General features: G+C 33.0%; 1 protein-coding gene across 2 annotated transcripts in view; it reads right to left on the bottom strand.

The window, feature by feature from the left end:
* Positions 1-18,239, bottom strand: part of LOC140452235 (cytokine receptor-like) — a 153,186-nt gene that overhangs the window by 71,328 nt on the left and 63,619 nt on the right. For both annotated transcript variants that reach the window (XM_072546372.1, XM_072546373.1), the window contains exons 4-6: positions 18,022-18,105; positions 3,008-3,152; positions 433-559 (exon numbers count right to left, since the gene is read on the bottom strand). In XM_072546372.1, coding sequence (XP_072402473.1) covers positions 433-559; positions 3,008-3,152; positions 18,022-18,105 — 356 coding nt within the window. The remainder of the gene's footprint in view (positions 1-432; positions 560-3,007; positions 3,153-18,021; positions 18,106-18,239) is intronic.

Genomic DNA, 18,239 nt, shown 5'->3' with positions numbered 1-18,239 from the left:
TAACTCGTGTTAGGTACGATCGTGTTTATCTGCGAAGTACACTGAAAGATTTATATTCTGAACCTGACTTATTTATTTGGACCAAATTTATATTTTGTGTTAATTAACCAGCTTTAACGTCAAGTAGAAATAAATACATTGTGTGTTTTTATAATTTCTAACAGTTTGGTGTAACTCTATTTTTAATAATTACCACTAAAATTATATGTACAAATTAAATACTCCCAATAAATACATTAATTTATTATAAACATATAAAACGGAAGTTTTTTTTACTATGAAAGAAGAATTTTATCAAAATTAACTGTAATGTTATAAAAACAACTTCCAACTCTAACAAAATTAGGTGACACGTGATAAAAATACTCTTGTTAAGTTGTGTTACTCCATTAAAAAAAACATAGCTTTATTTAAAAAAAAAAAGCAACTTACGTGGACTTAAAATTATATTCCAGTCTATATTGAGTCATTAGATAATTTTCGGGGGCTGTCCATGTGCATTTCAATTGTTCATAATTCTCGGATACACAGGCAAAGTCTTTAACCTCTTGGGGCGGCACTAAAAAAAAACAATCTTATAATAATTCCACCAAAAAGAAAAATGGAAAATGATTATATAGAATCTTTCATTTCGAAATACATATATAAAATATACATTCCGAGATACAGGGCGTTTTATCTATTTTGTATGATTCTTTATTGGTTTATTACTTTCAAACTACACGATTTCTTGGTTTAATATTTTAAGGACATATTCCTCTTAATGTGACACGTCAAGTAATTTTTTTTAATAAAACACAAAAGTCACATCATCCCGAAGGATATTAGCGACATAAAGATTACATGGTTCTGAAGCTATTTTCTTGTGGCATTTTAAATTAATTTATATTTAAATGGGAATAAGCCACAATTAAAGGTTAAAATACGTTTATTGACGTTTCAATTTCCACTTCGGAAATCGTTCTCAAAATACAAACATTAGTGTTTGTATTTTGAGAACGATTTCCGAAGTGGAAATTGAAACGTCAATAAACGTATTTTAACCTTTAATTGTGGCTTATTCCCATTTAAATATAAATTAAAGATTACATGGTCTTAAATGATTAAATTTTATGCAACATATTTGTACAAAAGCTTTACTTCCATCGTTTTAGAGAAAACCATTTAGTAGCACATAACAAAGCATGGGATATGCATCTCCGTCCGTCGATTTTTGTTTTCCTTACGTATACCCGGTTCATTTCTTATAACATAAACTCGATAAAAATACATTGACCTTTATAAGTCGGTGTATTTGTATCGCCGTTTACTAATGTGAACAATTTTTGTAGTCGAATGAAAAATAAAAGAGCATTTCTTTTAAGATAAAACAAAAAATATACTCTTAATGAAAATAGAAAATAATTCCTAAGAATTTTTAAGAAAAAAATCTTTATGTCCGACAAAAATGTTTCAAATATTTGACCTCCTACGGCTGAACAGTATCCCAATCTGTCATAAAAACTTCTGTGAACAGATATAAGAGTTTCTGCTGTAACATAATTGCGGACTTCTCTTATTCGGTTTTTTAATTCATCCAAATTTTGGGCTCTAGCCTCAGATCGTAGATGATGCTTTTTAAATGCCCCAAAAAAAGAAGTCTATGGGTGTAAGATCTGGAGATCGCGCAGGCCACTTAATATCGCCTGTTCCACTGATAACTCGATTCGTGAAAGTATTGTTTAAGTACTCCCTAATTACTCGAGCGTTGTAAACTGAACAGCCGTCTTGATGAAACCAAATATTCTCCAGATTTGCATCAGGAAGATTGAGAATAGAGGAAATAGCATGATTCTCTAACAAATCGATGTATACTCTACTATTCAAATTGTCCTAAATAAAAAAACACTTCTGTCAAAATTTTTAACATGATGTGTATAATGAATTGACTGTACACAAGGAATTGGTCTCCCCTCAAAAAACAACAAAAATAAATCTACACACTGTTGTCCAGAATTACCACCATAAAACCATCTTATTATTTCAACCTTTTCTGCGGGCATATAAACAGACATGTTGGTTACAAAAATAAATGTATAATAACAAATTATTATTGGCGACGGGTCAACGGAGGTTCGTGGAAAGTCGACGGCGCGCAGTGTTGCCATTTATAGTCTGTATAACTAATTTAAAACTGAACGTACTGTAATATCGAACTACAAACTTTAAAAATCGATTTTCTAAAAATATTTGAATTGTCGCTTGGACTATGGTTCTTGGCCCTCGAAGTGAGGTATCGTTTCATTTCCCTTGTTCCATATACTATTTATTAGTACTGCAACAATTTGGTAGTTTGGAGTTGTAGTCTATTGTTTGTGGCAAATCTGCCTAGCGCCCAGTTAACTTTCATTCAATTTAAAAGAGAACTCTCAACATCTCTACTTGAGCATAGCGAGCATGTCCGCGGCGAGTTGTTTCACGGTCACCCTATTATGACATCGGTTCGGACATCGTTCGGATATCGACAACAGACAATCCACATCCCTACTCACAAAAGTATTCCCTAGCATATACGGGGTTTTTCTTGTTTCCCAAACTGAACAGATCTTTAACTGACAGAGGTATAATAATTGGATTGAATCATTAAACAACAATCGTTGCAGGAACTAGGGTCTTTCCAGAAGTGAAAACTACCTTGGGATGTATATATTTCCAAGAAGAGTAATTTGAAGGGAATAATGATATATTATTTATAATATTTTTAAATAAAGTTTTCAAACATTAGATCTGGAACTTTTTTAATATGATTATAAAACTATTTCCTTCTAGCATTTCTTTATTATGTACTGTATTTATTGAGAATACACTACAATTTTACAATATATAAGTATTTTCAATTAATATGATTTATTTCCATTAAACAGTAAATAATATGGAAAGTTTGATCGCCCGCGTATTATAAACACATATTTAGTACAAACTAATTTCTTTAGACAGTATTTACATTAAGAAATGCAGCTTTACTTACCTCCAACTGCAACAACATTAGTACAAGCAGCCATTTGAAGTTCTGTTGTGTTTAGTACACAGGCAAAGAAATCCTTTACAGTTTTCTCGGGCTTTGGAATAGTGAGTTGGATGCTGCGCTCGTCTAAAATTTCTATTCTCGGTGCCTGAAATATATATCAATTGTGATTATAATGAATACAAAAATATTTAATTTAAGTTTTATATAATTTACATTTGAGCTTTTGGCTTTTCTGGAAATGAAAACGTAAAATCAATCCTAAGCATTCTCATTTCCGCTATGCCTAACGCCGGAGGTTTAACCGGGCATAGTGATGTAGACAGGGTAAACATCCAGTGGGTAGGGTATTTTTAACTGGGTATTTACACTGATATTTACCCTAGCTTTGGAAAAATGTTCAAAATGAAAGTATTGATAATTTAAACTTAAACATTACAGAATGGATTTTTTTACTGTAATGAGTAGCAAACTAATAGTAGAGTGGGCAGTGCATTTAACGCATGTTTAATACTCTCTCTAGTCATTGTTTAGATTCTAAAGTGATACATTAACTGTAAGAAAAGAACCCACCTGTGAATTTTTTAAAACCATAATAAAAGAAATAGAACGCAAATATTATAGTAAATAATACAAGCATACAAATGTAGACAAGATGGAAAACATATAACAAAAAAGTTTCAACTATTCTGCAGATTTAAATAAGTTCTTCACAATGATAAGGTAAAGTCTTTCAAACCAATAATTCCACAATACTGACTCCAAAGAAAAACACAGCTAAACCTTTGTCTGAAACGAAATAATGTGGAAGATTCACAAGGAGGACCAAGCTTAAGCAATAGTAACAACCCTTTAGACTCAGACTCATCTTTGTCTCCTGGAAATACTATTTTTCAAACTTCACCTTCTTTATCTTTGCCACTGTTATCTTTACATTTTATCTTTACTTTTATGGGCACTTAAACAAATGTACGTAGCTTTGAATCACATTCTCACACTTAGCTTAGACTACTAAAATAAAATAAATGTTGGCCTAACTGTTCCATACCTCAATGTTAATCATTAATTGATTAAACCTAGCTCGACTAGTCCTTTCACTTTCCCGTAGTTATGTTGATTTAATTATTAGGATTTTAAAAGATGAATACTGAACAAATTATAACATTAATGACAACCTAATTTAAAGGTATCTCAGCTTAACTTACCAGCATCAATTACTTATTAGGTTTTATTGGTTACTATAACCTATAGTTGAAGCCACAGTTAGAATGCAGTGTTGCTTCGTTTCAAAAATCTTTACTCATTAATTTAACTGAGTTAAATAAGAGAATAAACAAAATAAACAAATTAATTCTATAAATGACCGTATACATAAAATATCTAATACCTCGTAAATACTTAGGTATATACAAAAAAATGCAAGTAGTTTACGCCCTATATGACACGATAAATACACTGCGCTCCAAAATTAACGCATAATTTTAAAAACCCTGGTAAATCAAATAATTTTAATGTTTCGATTTTTGTGCTAATATATTATTGTTACCCCCGGTACATTGTAAAATTTATCGAAAGAACGGTAAAAAACGCTGATGTTTTTACCATTTTTTGCAAAAAAATAAAAAACATGTTAATTGTGCTTATTTTATTTCGAATTTAGTTGGGTTGGATTACGTTGTGCTGAACGTTTAAAGGGGTTTTTCAAGTTTATTAAGTGTTTTTTCTTTGAAATGAACCACCAGCAGAAAATCGAAATTTGTCAGAAAGTGACTGTTTTAGAATTGTTACTCTTCGCGAAGAAGGATACACTCAAGTAGAACTCGTTGAACGTTTTATCGTCACCCAGTCAACGATTTCAAGAGTGTTAACACGTTTTTCTGTTACTGGAAGTAACTCGAGAAGACCCGGTAAAGGCCGTAGAAGGGTTACAACTCCTAATCAAGACCGGTTTTTGACACTTCGTACACTGAGACAAAGGTTTGTTACCAGTACTTTTCTACAAAATGAATTTTTGGATCGTTATAACTTTAGAATCAGTCAAAATACGATTAGAAGAAGAGTTGCCGAAAACGACCTACACCCTGGAAGGGCACCAATTGGCCCATTATTGACCAGAGACCATAGAAGGCAAAGATTGCATTTTGCTCGTGAACATGTTGATTGGAATAATGACGATTGGGGAAGAATATTGTTCACCGATGAATCCAGGTACTGTCTTTTTTCTGATGACAGGAGAAAACGAGTGTATTGAAGGCCTGGGGAACGCTATGCACAGTGTAACACCGTAGGGACTGTACAGTATGGCGGCGGCTCGGTAATGGTGTGGGGTGTGATTAATTTAGAGGCTCGTACGGAATCATAATAGATCGCGGTCGGCTTACATCGCAGAGGTATATAACAGACATTTTAGAAGAGCATGTCGTGCCATTTGCACCATTTATTGGGGATAATTTCATGCTCATGCAAGATAATGTCAGGCCACACATGGCAAGAATTGTGCAGCAGTATCGTCAGGAGGTTGGAATTCCTGCCATGGATTGGCCTGCGAGAAGTCCTGACCTCAACCCAATAGAACATGTTTGGGACATCATAGGCAGACGACAAGAAGAAATCAGAACGATTATTCTCAGTATGAGAGATCGTTGTCAAGCAGTAATAAATGCCAGAGGAGGCAATACTCGATACGAGTACAAGGTACTAGTATTTTCTTCAACATTAAAAATTTCAATTTCGTCATTAATTTATAATGTTGGTTTGTTTAAATCAGTTTTTTGTTTAGATGTACATACATATTTACAATAATACATTTTTTGTGAAGAAAGAAAAGTTTTTTATTTAATATGTTCTAAAACAAGCATAAAGGAGAAAAGAAAAGCAAAAATTTTTTCATTACAACTCAAAATAAGAATTTTAAAATTATGCGTTAATTTTGGAGCGGTACTAGAAAACAAATGAACATCTATATTATTTATCACCGATTCAATATTTTCCTGCAAATTGCCCACCGCAAACATGTTTTCTTCTACTTTCTTGACGGAGTTCACATAATCATGCCACTGCTCTTTAGATATGCGTTGGTAAGGTTCTGTTATCAACCGTTCTACAGTTTTTTCTTTAAAATCGACGTTGTTTGAAGCTACATACCGTTTCACTTGACTCCACACCATCTCAATCGGGTTCAGCTCGCAATGGTAAGGCGGCAGTCTCAAAATCTTAACGCCATATTTTTCCGCAATTGTTTCAATTTTGTACTTGTCTTACTTGTCTCTAAATACGGCCGCAGTATCCAGTAATTCACTTTTTAGGTAATCTTTGTCTTTCGGCAAGTTTGGAATTAACGTCTTCTCAAACTATTCTTTTAGTTAATTCGGCCTATGCCACAAAACCAGCATGAAGAAGAACAAACCGAGGACCTCTTTGGGTTGCAGCTTTCAGTCCTAGAGAGCTCTTTTATGAGGGCATCTCGTGTATTCTTGATCGTTGTGTCCCTCCATACCTTTTTGACTGAAGCACCGACGTTAGTCCAAGACTCATCGGTATAAACGAGATTTACATGATCTTTCTTCCTCAATGTTTTTATTTTTCTGAGGTACTTGTGTCTCCAGGATATGATATCTTTTCTTTCCATCATTATCGAATCTTGACCTCTTTTACTATATTCAAAACCCATGTCATTTAGTAGCCTACGAAATGTGGTTTTTGAAAAAGCTGGTAGGTCCTCATCATCCTTCACTCTGTTCATTATGCTGTCGACGGTTGGTGGTATGTTTTCCCAAAAAAATCATGGACAATTTTCCTTATTCGAGATTTCACTCCCTCATCGTAAGTATTCTCATTTGAATTGAACTGGAAATTGTTTTTCTTCCTTTTTTGTACCGGTTTCAGTTCGATTTGCTGGGCCTCTTCGCTTATAGTAATAAATATGGAGTCAAATATAAAATAAATTATTATTTTTTACTGAAGTTAAAGAATTTTTTATAATGCCACGAAATAAGTGTTAAAATTTTTTTATCTAGATTGCAATTTGAACAATCGATTAGTACCATAATACCTATTCAGTTGGCCGGTTTGTTTGCCGAATATTTAAGACATTCAGTAGACGAAAAATTTCAAAAATTAGACCAAAAACACTATGAAATAAAACCCTCATAATATTATCCCTAATGAGAAAGGTGAGGGCGAGTCTCAAGGGCCCAAAAACTGAAGCCGCTCGGCTAAAGGCAGAAGGTCCCTACAGAAATCTTCCTGGTCCACCACGATTTGATGTTGTGGCGATGGACCTGCTCCCCATCACATAAAATAAATTATTGCAAAAATTTTAGAAAGAAAACACCGGACAGCTCTAACGGAAAACGACCCAGCTTAAGGAAAATTTAATGAGTTTTGGAACGTAGAATATGCAAGGTATTCAATATGCACAGGTTTATCAATTACAGAAAAGACAGTTCCCAATTCAAATAATTGCCCAAATCTGCGCTTTCTACAATCTGTGCTTTTTTTTATTGTTATTTACTCATGTTTTGAGTATAAGAAATCAGTGTGCATTAAATTGTTAATCAGGGTATTAAAGATGGCGTCGAGTTAACACATCAGTGATCTTAGTAGTTATCTTAGTAGTTAGTAAATCTCGATATTAATAGCGGGAACAGTGATATAAAACTTGAAAGTGATCATAAATGTTGCGATAAGCAGTGCTCGGTGTATATGCATATTCTGTTATGGAACTATGCACAACAGCTGTGCTAAACGTGATAAAGGTTCCAAAATTATTTATATAGACGACAATAAAATTTTTTATTGCAATGCCTCTAACGGAAATGTCATAAAAATTGTTGAAACGAATAAATCGTTAGAAAGTGAAAGTAACTACCTTAAACAATTAGTCGATGAATTACAAGACAAAATCAATGTTTTAAATATAAATAATAATGTAATAACCCAAATAGTGTCAGATAGTCAACAACAACAGAGTTTAAAGAAGCTGCAGATGATGATGATAGCTATTAAACTGTTAATAGAATAAACAAACAGAGAATGAAACTTACAAAAACAAACCAAATTTTATTGGTACTGAAAAGGGTGATGATGAGTTTTCTGATCATGAAAAGCTGGAAAAAAGATATGGTTGTTTATCTCCATGGTGCCAGTCCTAATCAATATTAAAAATTTTGTAGTTAAAAATACAAGTACCCAAGATATGCAAGTCAAAAAATTAACAAAAAACAACTAAATTGAATAATCAATCATTTATGGTAGGAGTTAATCCTGATCTTCAAAATAAATTTTTGGCAAAAGAATATTTCTTTTGCTCATTTCGACTTTAGAAGAGGACAACATTTTCTAGACAACAATGTGCACCAGACCCCTCCCTCAGATGAGAAAGAAAATTTTCATGTACCAGCCAAGACAGTTTCAGCAACATAAATGTATGTTATGCATATAAATATCCAAGGCGCCTTGGCTAAGAAAAGTTATGACCTAGACATGATACTACAGAAAGAGAAAGGAGTATTCTTTGTGTCACTGAGGCAATATTCAAGTTACTTCACTTCCCCATTTTAAATAAATTTCATATTTTTCACGAAGTAGTAAAGAAAGAGGTGTTAGTCTTTATGTAAAGAATGATGTCAGAGTTAACTGTGGAGTATGTAGATATTAAAGCGTGGTGTGTAGAGGGTGTGATTGAGATATCTGCTGGAAAAATGCGAAATCAAAATAAACACAGTTGTCTATATTTCTTTTTTATAAGTATATAGACCTCCAGAAACTAAAAACTTTAAACAGTTCATTACACAACTGGAATCATTGATATTTAATTTCTATAAAAACAAAAATCAACTCCTTATTTGTGGTAATGTCAACATAAACTTTCTAGTAGAGAGTAATAACAAAAACGAGTTGATAAATATGGTAAATAATGAATTTAACATTAAGAACTCCATAAATGTTGCTACCAGAATAACAAATACGACATCAACTTGTATTCAACCACTTTTTTACCTGTAAATACCAGCTTTCAAAATGTTCATAAACGTAATCTTACTGTAGAGAACATAAACAAATTCGGAACTATTTTGTCAAGGAAAACATGGCATAATATACACTTGGCTGAAAACTTTGATGATAAGGTATTAGCACTTTTTGAAACATTCCTATATTACTACAATGGTATTTTCGAAAATACGGAAAAGAAAAATAAATTCTCTTATTACATCAGGAATATGCATAATATTGTGTGAGATGAATAGGCTACGCAAAGAATTAAATAATCCTCACTAAACCGTTCGTTATAAATCATTAAAAAAATGATATCAAACAATTAAATGACAATATGTACTTGCAACAACTCAATAATGAACGTATTGTGAAATCAAATAATATAATGAAAGAAAGTTGGAAGATAATAAAGGAAAATCAGAATGTAACACCACATAAATTATCTAGCATTAAAATTATCCAAAACGAGGACTTATCAGCCAAAGATAAGGCAAATTTTATAAACAATAATTATTGTATTGATAAAAATTATAGCAATAATAGCATTCCAAATTAAAACATGAACATTGACAAATTTCACAAAAGCTTCTCTCTGTGCCCAACAACTGCTGAAGAAATAGTTTCAATTATTCAAAAAACTACATCCAAGTGTGCTGAAGGTCCGGATGAGATTAATGGGAAAGTTATAATGAATGTAGCCGCTTATATTGCCGAATATTTATTGTACTTAATTAATGAATCCTTTACAACAGGGTTACTCCCCAACATAAAGGAATCTAAAGGATTTCATGTTTATATTAACTATGGATTAAATAACAGCTATAAAGGATAACCTTTATTTTGGTGTAATTACTTTTATCCTATCTTATGTAAATATAAAGTTATTTAACAAAATAACCTCATTGTAAGTGCAAAGTTTTAATCACTTGGTGGAAAAAACGTTGTAACCAATATTACAATATTGAAAAATTTTATTATTCATGAATATTTTTTATAAAAACATTGTAAGATTGTATACGTTTTTCTCGAAAAAATTAAGTTTTTACAACTTCATTGTAAGGTGTGATACAAGAAAGCAACGTAGTGGAATATTACTATAAATAACATTCAAATCAATTTACCAGGCTTTTCTAATCAAGAAAATGACCGACAAGAAGTAAACTCTTTCGTATCAACTGCTGAGCATAGTGAGCATGTCTTAAATCTTAGAAACTCGCGTGAAAATACTAGTTTAGACTTTCAAACAAAAATAATAACACCTACATATATATCATTTAAGACTGAACTAACTTCTACTGATAAAAATAAGGTACCTAATGTTCACAGAGCATACTCAAGATACATCGACAGCGGAAACTTCTACATGCACCAAAGATATAAATTCATCATTAAATACGTCTGTTAAGAAAAAACAATATCCAAAGAAGAAAAATATGTTAATGGAGAGACAGAGGGATCCGAGTGTTTGGAAAATGAAGAAACTGTGGAACTCTGGCCACCGATAATGTTACGATAAATAATGACGCATAATATCTAAACTGTAAACATCATTTCTCATTCAAGTATTTTCTAGATCATACACCAGCCGGCAGAAACCCCAGGTAATAACCGACGGGTCTCCTACGATTCGAAGTTTCCAGAAGAAGGTCGAATGAAAAACCAGTCCGGGTGACCTTCTCGTCTGTTCGAAGGGAATCGCCGGAATTCTAGTCTAACGGTTGTTTAGTATAAATATAGAGGGACCTTTTATTTAAGACAGTTAGTTTTGAATATGAAGTCGAGTTTTTAGTTCGAAATAAATATTGTAAATAAATGATATAAATTAAAGTAGTCGTGTTCTAGTTTTTAGTAATAAGTGTAAAACTGTAATAAATATATAAAGATTCTAATAAACTTGTAAGTGTTATAAATGTAGAACCTTTGATAATAAATAAAGACAATAAATTAGAATAATAAAAATATTACAATAACTAGTAAAACTGAAAAATTAACGAAAATAAGAGAATTGGGACCTGGATGTAACGATAAATGTAACAAAAAATGTAAATCGAAATTATCTGAAAACTATAGAGTCAATTTATTTAATAATTTTTGAGAAATGGCTGATCATAACAAATAGAGCGAATATTTTTGTAGATATGTTCTCAGACAAGACAGAAAGGTTAAAAGACTCCAGAAGAAACATATGAATATAATTTGCAGTTAGCAGAACACCGACTTAAAGTTTGTAAAAAACATTTTTGGACACTTTTAACATAACAGATATGTGGTTAACTACGCTATTCAAAAAAAAATTATAGTCAGGAAGAGCAAATGCTGTAGATGAAAATATAAAAAAATCCATTTGTGCGCATATAAACTCTATTCCAGCAAAAGAATCCCAAGAAAAGAACAACTAAGATGTATTTTGATGAGTCTTTAACGCTTTCCAAATTATATTCACTGTATAATGAATGGATGTTAGAGTATTACCCATGCGATAAGCCAGCCACCAAAAGTCAGTATAGACACATATTCAATACTGAGTTTAATATGGACTGAGACCTCAGGACCAGCAACTTCATGTAGTCTTACGTTGCCGTGTCATCAATTCCACTTGTAACTTTAACATCATAAAATATATGATCGAATAATGTAACCTAAATTTACATCCCCATGGAGAAGATTCCATGTCAGTTCTCAAAGCCATTAACCAACTTTTTTTCCAACCACATACTTCAATCCCTACATAATATTAAATAAAAAATTAGTGAAACACTTTAAAGAAAATAAAAAAATGTGATATTTATATTGGCCAAAACACACAGTGGAATTAAACATAATGATTATGTATGTGGACCAAATAGTCAAATTAAGTATTTATTCAGTGGATACCACAGAATATCTACCCAGTATTTCTGATTTGGTTGCTACACGCAAGGCAGTCTTGAAATATAAATGGAGTGATCTATGGTCTGAGTTTTGTTTTACCAACCCAAATAGATACACTTCTTTACACACAACTGTCCCTGTTTCACATTGGCATAGAACTTATAATGTCCTTAGGCGTTATATAACAAGCATATCTAGGCTAAAATTTGGACATGCTTGTTTTCCTGCTCATCTTGCAAGAATTCATGTGATTGAGAGTAAAAACTGTGTGGAAGTGGAGTAGAAGGCGACCTAGATCAGGTAATTTTTGGTTGTGCCAAATATAATTTGGAATCCACCTTATTATATAATAATATAGTTCATATTACCGGTAAATATCCGTTTAACGTTTTATCTGCCCTAGCGACTCAAAATAGATTAATTTACGATTGCATAATCGATTTTTTGACCACATGTAATAATTTTCTATAGTTAAAAAAAAATTTTTTTGTTCTTACTTTTTACCTTTGTTTTCCCTCCTTTATATATTTAATTCTATTTACCGTGGCCTAGTTTTCCTGTGTATGTTATATATTATAATGTCCTGATGGGCCCCTGGACGTGAAGCGAGTGACGCATGTTAATTGTATGTGTTTATGGATATATGTGTATGTATATATATTTTTTCTTTTCTTTTCATTAATTTTTGTACTGATTTCCCAACTTTAAATTTATCTGTTTTAGTCTATTTGATTGCAAATAATTTAAAAACTTTTTACTGTGCCTAATGAGATTAAAAGATCATGTAACTGGCTGTATGGTAAACTGCTGAACCAAAAAAAACCCACTGATGATGGAATATAGATTCCGAAAACGTTTTGTGATGTAGCCGATTGGGTGTTTTAATTATATACCTTTTATAAAGGATTTTAAATACATTTTTTGTGATACATAGTATACAGTCAGCTACAGGAACTTAGTTTCCTTGTGGATTTGGTATTGTATCAGGTGTCGAATTCACTTAATAAGAAACAAAGCACTCTGGGTCTATTTTGTGATCTCAGCTGTGCTTTTAACTTGGTAGATCATAAACTCTTGCTAATGAAGTTGGAAGGCGTGGGGATACGCGGTAAACCATATGACTGAAAACATGCTTCATCAGATTTTTAGCCAAGAATGTAACTCCCAAATATGATCCATATTTGCGCATTGATATTGGATCTATTCAGAACATTGAGGTAATGAAATTCTTGGAAATAATCTTGGATCCAAAACTAACGTGGGAACCACATGTAAACAAAGCGAGTTCACAATTAAGTACACTCTGTTACATCATAATAAATCTAAGAGAAACTGTATCATTTAATGTACTGAAACCGTTATACTTTGGTTTAATTCAGTAAACCATTCAATATGGGTTCATTTTCTGGGGTTCTTCTGCATACTTGGATAGAGCATTCACAGCTCAAAAGAAGGTAATACGAGCCATGTTTAATGTGACACCATCAGAATCTTACAGACCACTTATTATAAAGGCAAACATATTAACCTTGCCTTGTCTATACATACTTCAACTGATAATGTATGTTACAGGAAATGAGTATACAGTAAATAAAGACAGTGATGTACATTCTCTTAATACCCGACAAAAGGATCATTCTCACGTTTGGAAGTGGCACAGCATGCTCCTGGCTATAGTGGAGTGAAATGTTTTACCAAACTCAGTGACATATTGGGTGCCGATATGAAATTATGACTGAGCAGCTCTGCTCGTTTTAAATCAAAAGTAAAACAATTTTTACTACGTCATAACAGCTTAAGTGAGTTTCTTGAATTTTATATACTTGTAATTTAGTGTATTTTATTTTATGTAATGTTTTAAAAGTTTTGAAAATATTTTAATATATGTAATATAAAGTTATTTATATCTGACTTCTCTGACAGGCTTACAGAAGGGTTTCCGCTTGTTTGCAGGTTTCATGATGAATAAATTGTATTTGTATTTATTCGCGAAAAATTCTTGCCTAGATAAATTGATATGCTATGGAATTCAGATTGTAGATTCCCCATGCCAGTCCATTTATCGTTCGTTTTGCTTTGAAAATTGTAGAAAGCACATATTTGGGCAATTATCTAAATTTGGTTTCAAAATTAAGAAATCTTCGGATTTTGACTATTTGTTGATAAATTAATCCATCAAAAACAGAGTATCAGTGGTAGCAGCATACGACCAATAGCAACATATGGCGTAGAAACATGCATCATGATAGAAAAGACACTTTATTAATACTTTTGAAAGAAAGATATTGAGAAGGATATTGGGACCCATTTGCGACAATAGTATGTGAAGAATAAGGTTCAACCACGAGATATACCAGTATTAAAAAGATCCCCTCTATAGCAAATTATGTAAAATTACAAAGATTGCGCTGGACAGATCACCTTATAAGAAAGGATTATAACAGAACACCTAGTAGAACGCTTGGTGGAACCATGGTGGGACGTCGACCAGTAGGAAGACTAAGAAAGAGGTGAATAGACGAAATAAGAATCGATGCTAAAGAGATATTGAGGGTGGACAACTGGAAGAAAGCAGCCAAGGAAAGGGATGCGGATGCTGGAAGAGGCCAAGGTCCGACTTGGGGTCTAGCGCCATAAGAGAGAGAATATCTTTTGACAGCTAGCCATACAATATACAGTGTGATCACTATTTTCAAATACAAAATTTTTTTTTAATAGAACACCCCCTATATTAGTATTCTATGTTGTAGCGAATATTACAATCTTTCTTTTGATATCAGGTTGTATATACCTCCTATACGCTCCTTGATAGACCTATTGGTCAAAGAAGAAGAGGAAGACCCAGAACAAGATTCCTAGATAACATAGACCAAGATATGAGAAATATGGAAATACGTGCTTGGCGGAGGAAGGCGATGGATAGGGACGACTGGAGAAAAATTCTTGGGGAGGCTAGGACCCACACAGGGTTGTAAAGCCAAAATGATGATGATGATTGTATATACCTAGCGTGTTTCGTTTTGTAAATATTTTATAGTTTTAACAGATTTTTATTAATAAATTTTGTATACCCTACTGATAATAAACAAAAATAATAATTTTAATTTAAAATTAAAGACATATCCGTACACCGATCTAAAAAACCTGGTTAAAATCCACTGTATTAATATTTGGCAAAATTATTGGGAAAAATTAGGTACTAAATTAAATGTAATTTGCCCAAAAATAACTGATGTCCTGGAGACTTTAAACAGAAGAAACCAAGAAGTCATTATTAATCGTTTAAGCATTGGCCATACTACCGTAACATACAAATACCTAATAACAAAAGAACCACTACCTATCTGCTCCAGCTGCTCTAACCCACTGACTGTGAAACACATCCTGCTTGATTGTCCTCAATTAAAAGGAAAAAAGAAGATCACCAAAAAAATTTCGACAGTGTTAAGCTATTTTAAAGACATTAAGTTATTCAATTTTATTTAATCTATGGCGCACCCAGGGGGGGGGGGGTTTGGGGGTTAAACCCCCCCCCCCCAGGGCATATAAAGTAAACAATATATAAAGAATAGTAGGAAAATGTAACTTGTCTTTCACACACAATACAAAAAATCCAAAACGCTGACTGAATAATTAAATTACCACTTTAAATATGTAGAACACAATAATTATTGGATAAATACACAATAATTAATAATATTTTTTATTATATTTAGATATAGATAGCTGATATTAAGCTTATGAAAAAGTAGACAGAACGAGTCTGTTGCGAGTAGCATGCGCCTACAGAACTGTATCTGCGGCGGCCTTGTGGACTATCACTGGTTGTGTTCCTCTGCATGTAAGGGAGAAGAAAGCATTTGACAACAGCTATAAAAAAAAGGAAGAAAGGGAAAGATCAATGGAAAGATGGCAAGAAGAGTGAAACAACAAGGAATATGTTGCTCAGTGGACAAAGATGCTGATCCCGAGCCTAAGGGACTGGGTAGATTGTCTGTTTTAGGGCGTATCTTCATAGATTCAGAAAGACAGATACACATAAATGCCTATACTGCAAATATTCCGACATTGTTATTCACACAATGCTGGAGTGTAATAGATGTACAGTGAAGAGAAACAGAATGTATAAAGAAATAGGTATGAACCCTGTGACTGTAAGAGAGATCATCGTGAAGATGACGGGAAATACGGGGGGATGGAATAGTGTTCACAATTACATCTAAGCAGTCATTAAAAAGAAAGAAGAAGAAGAGAAACACCAACCGGGCTAACGGCAGAGATAAGATCTAATTACTATTTTAATGGGAATAAGTCGCAATTGAAAGTTAAAATAAGTTTAATGACGTTTGAATTTTTGATCTTTGATCTTGCACTGATAACTTGTTTATACTCCAACAATTAATAGAAAAAAGAATAGCGGTTGGTACCGAAGTACATCTAGCCTTCATCGACCTAGAAAAGGCGTATAATACAGTTCCAAGACGTAAATTGTGGCAAGCTTAACAACAACTCGACATTAGTCCATACCTTTTAGGAATAATCACAGAATTATACAGGGATAACACTACTTACCTAAAAATCGGATATAGACTATCAGAGCTAATAAAAGTAACTAAAGGACTAAAATAAGGATGCAATATGTCACCCTTACTGTTTAATTTATATATTGAGGCAGCCCTCCAAAATTGGAAAAACCACTGCCAGGGAATGGGAATCCCCATAGGAAATGACGTACTGTTCTCTCTAAACTTTGCGGATGACCAAGTCATCCTAGCTCAAGATTCTTTTGATCTAGAATTTATGATAAAGCGTCTATAGAGAGAATATTTAAAATGGGGGTTACAAGTCAGCATGAAGAAAACAGAATATTTACTTAGTTATCAATTTAGATGCAAGGTTTGAAGTGTTGATAGACAAGGACGTGGAAATCAAACAAGTGGAAAAATTTAAATATTTAGGTCCACTCATTGCTAAGAACGGCTTGGAAGAAACCGAAATTAAACACGAATTAATCAGGGACGTAAAATTGTAGGATGTCTAAACTCCTTATGGTAGGATCACAACATTTCCAAAAGGAACAAAAAAGAATAGGGCAAACCATGGTTGAACCAATTCTTTGTTATAGCTCTGAAGTATGGACAATTAATGCAGACCTGAAGAGAAGATTGTTGGCAGTTGAAATGGATTATTTGAAAAGAAGTGCTAGAACATCAAAGCAGGAAAGGAAGACCAACGAATCTATAAGAAATATCATGAATGCTACAGAAACGGTCATTGACAGAATAGAAAGAAGAGGTTCAAAATGGTTTGGACATCTATTGAGAATGCCTGACGAACGTTGGCCCCAAAAACCTCACAAACGGAAGCCTCCTGGAAGAAAAAAAAAAGAGGTAGACCTCGACGCTCATGGAATGAAGGAATTAGAAGAGCGATGGAATCAATAGGTTTGGAGGAGGAGCATGCCTTGGACCGGGAGGATTGGCTGAGGAGAACGGGAATACGGCGATAGCCGACTTCAAAATGTATTTTATTTACAAGTTGGATTAATGTCAAACGTCAATAACCTTATTTTAACCTTCAATTGTGGCTTATTCCCATTAAAATAGTTATTATTTTAAAATGCCACAAGAAAATAGCTTCAGAACAATAGATAAGATCTAGATAAGAGAAGGGAGTGTTCCAAAAATGTCGTCAGCCTTACAGTGGCCACCCCACTTTCGGGGTATGGTACGTGCGACAGTCAACGGCGCACAAGTAAGAGAGGGTGGTTTTAGTTGGTAGGCAGAATAATAGATACCTGAATCTTTGGCACTGCTATCTTTAGTACTTTAAATTAAACTAAAACCCAAATTTTAGTGACTCAAAATGGAGGTAGCATAAAAAAATTTCAAAACCCCCCCCTAAGACAAATTCTGGGTGCGCCACTGTATTTAATGTAATATTTCATGTATTTGTTGTATCCACTAATAACCCTGCGCGGTTGATGTGGTTTTGTGTAAAAAAAATTATAATTTAATTTTAAAATTAAAACATCAAAGATGAAATAAAACGTATGCTAGAATTTTTTGAAATATTCATGAGGTGGAAAGTTTAAGGAATTAAAAAATGACTATAAAAAAAATTAAACATTAAATTAATCATATACTTACAGTTTCATCATTTAGATCAACTTTATCATATGGAGTTATAAAAGAACTATTGTAGCTAATTGGTGGCAAGTGGGGACTGGAAACCTAGAAAAAAAAGACAACGTAAACTCACATTATCATTGAGAATTCTATTATATTCTATTTTATACAAAAATTTACAGAGATAGTATCGAGTGCATTTTGATTCAATAAATTGCAGTTCATAGGTGTTCACAATC

The sequence above is a fragment of the Diabrotica undecimpunctata genome, chromosome 10, assembly GCF_040954645.1.
Source record: "Diabrotica undecimpunctata isolate CICGRU chromosome 10, icDiaUnde3, whole genome shotgun sequence".
NCBI lineage: Eukaryota > Metazoa > Arthropoda > Insecta > Coleoptera > Chrysomelidae > Diabrotica > Diabrotica undecimpunctata.
This window is presented reverse-complemented; position numbering and strand designations above follow the sequence as displayed.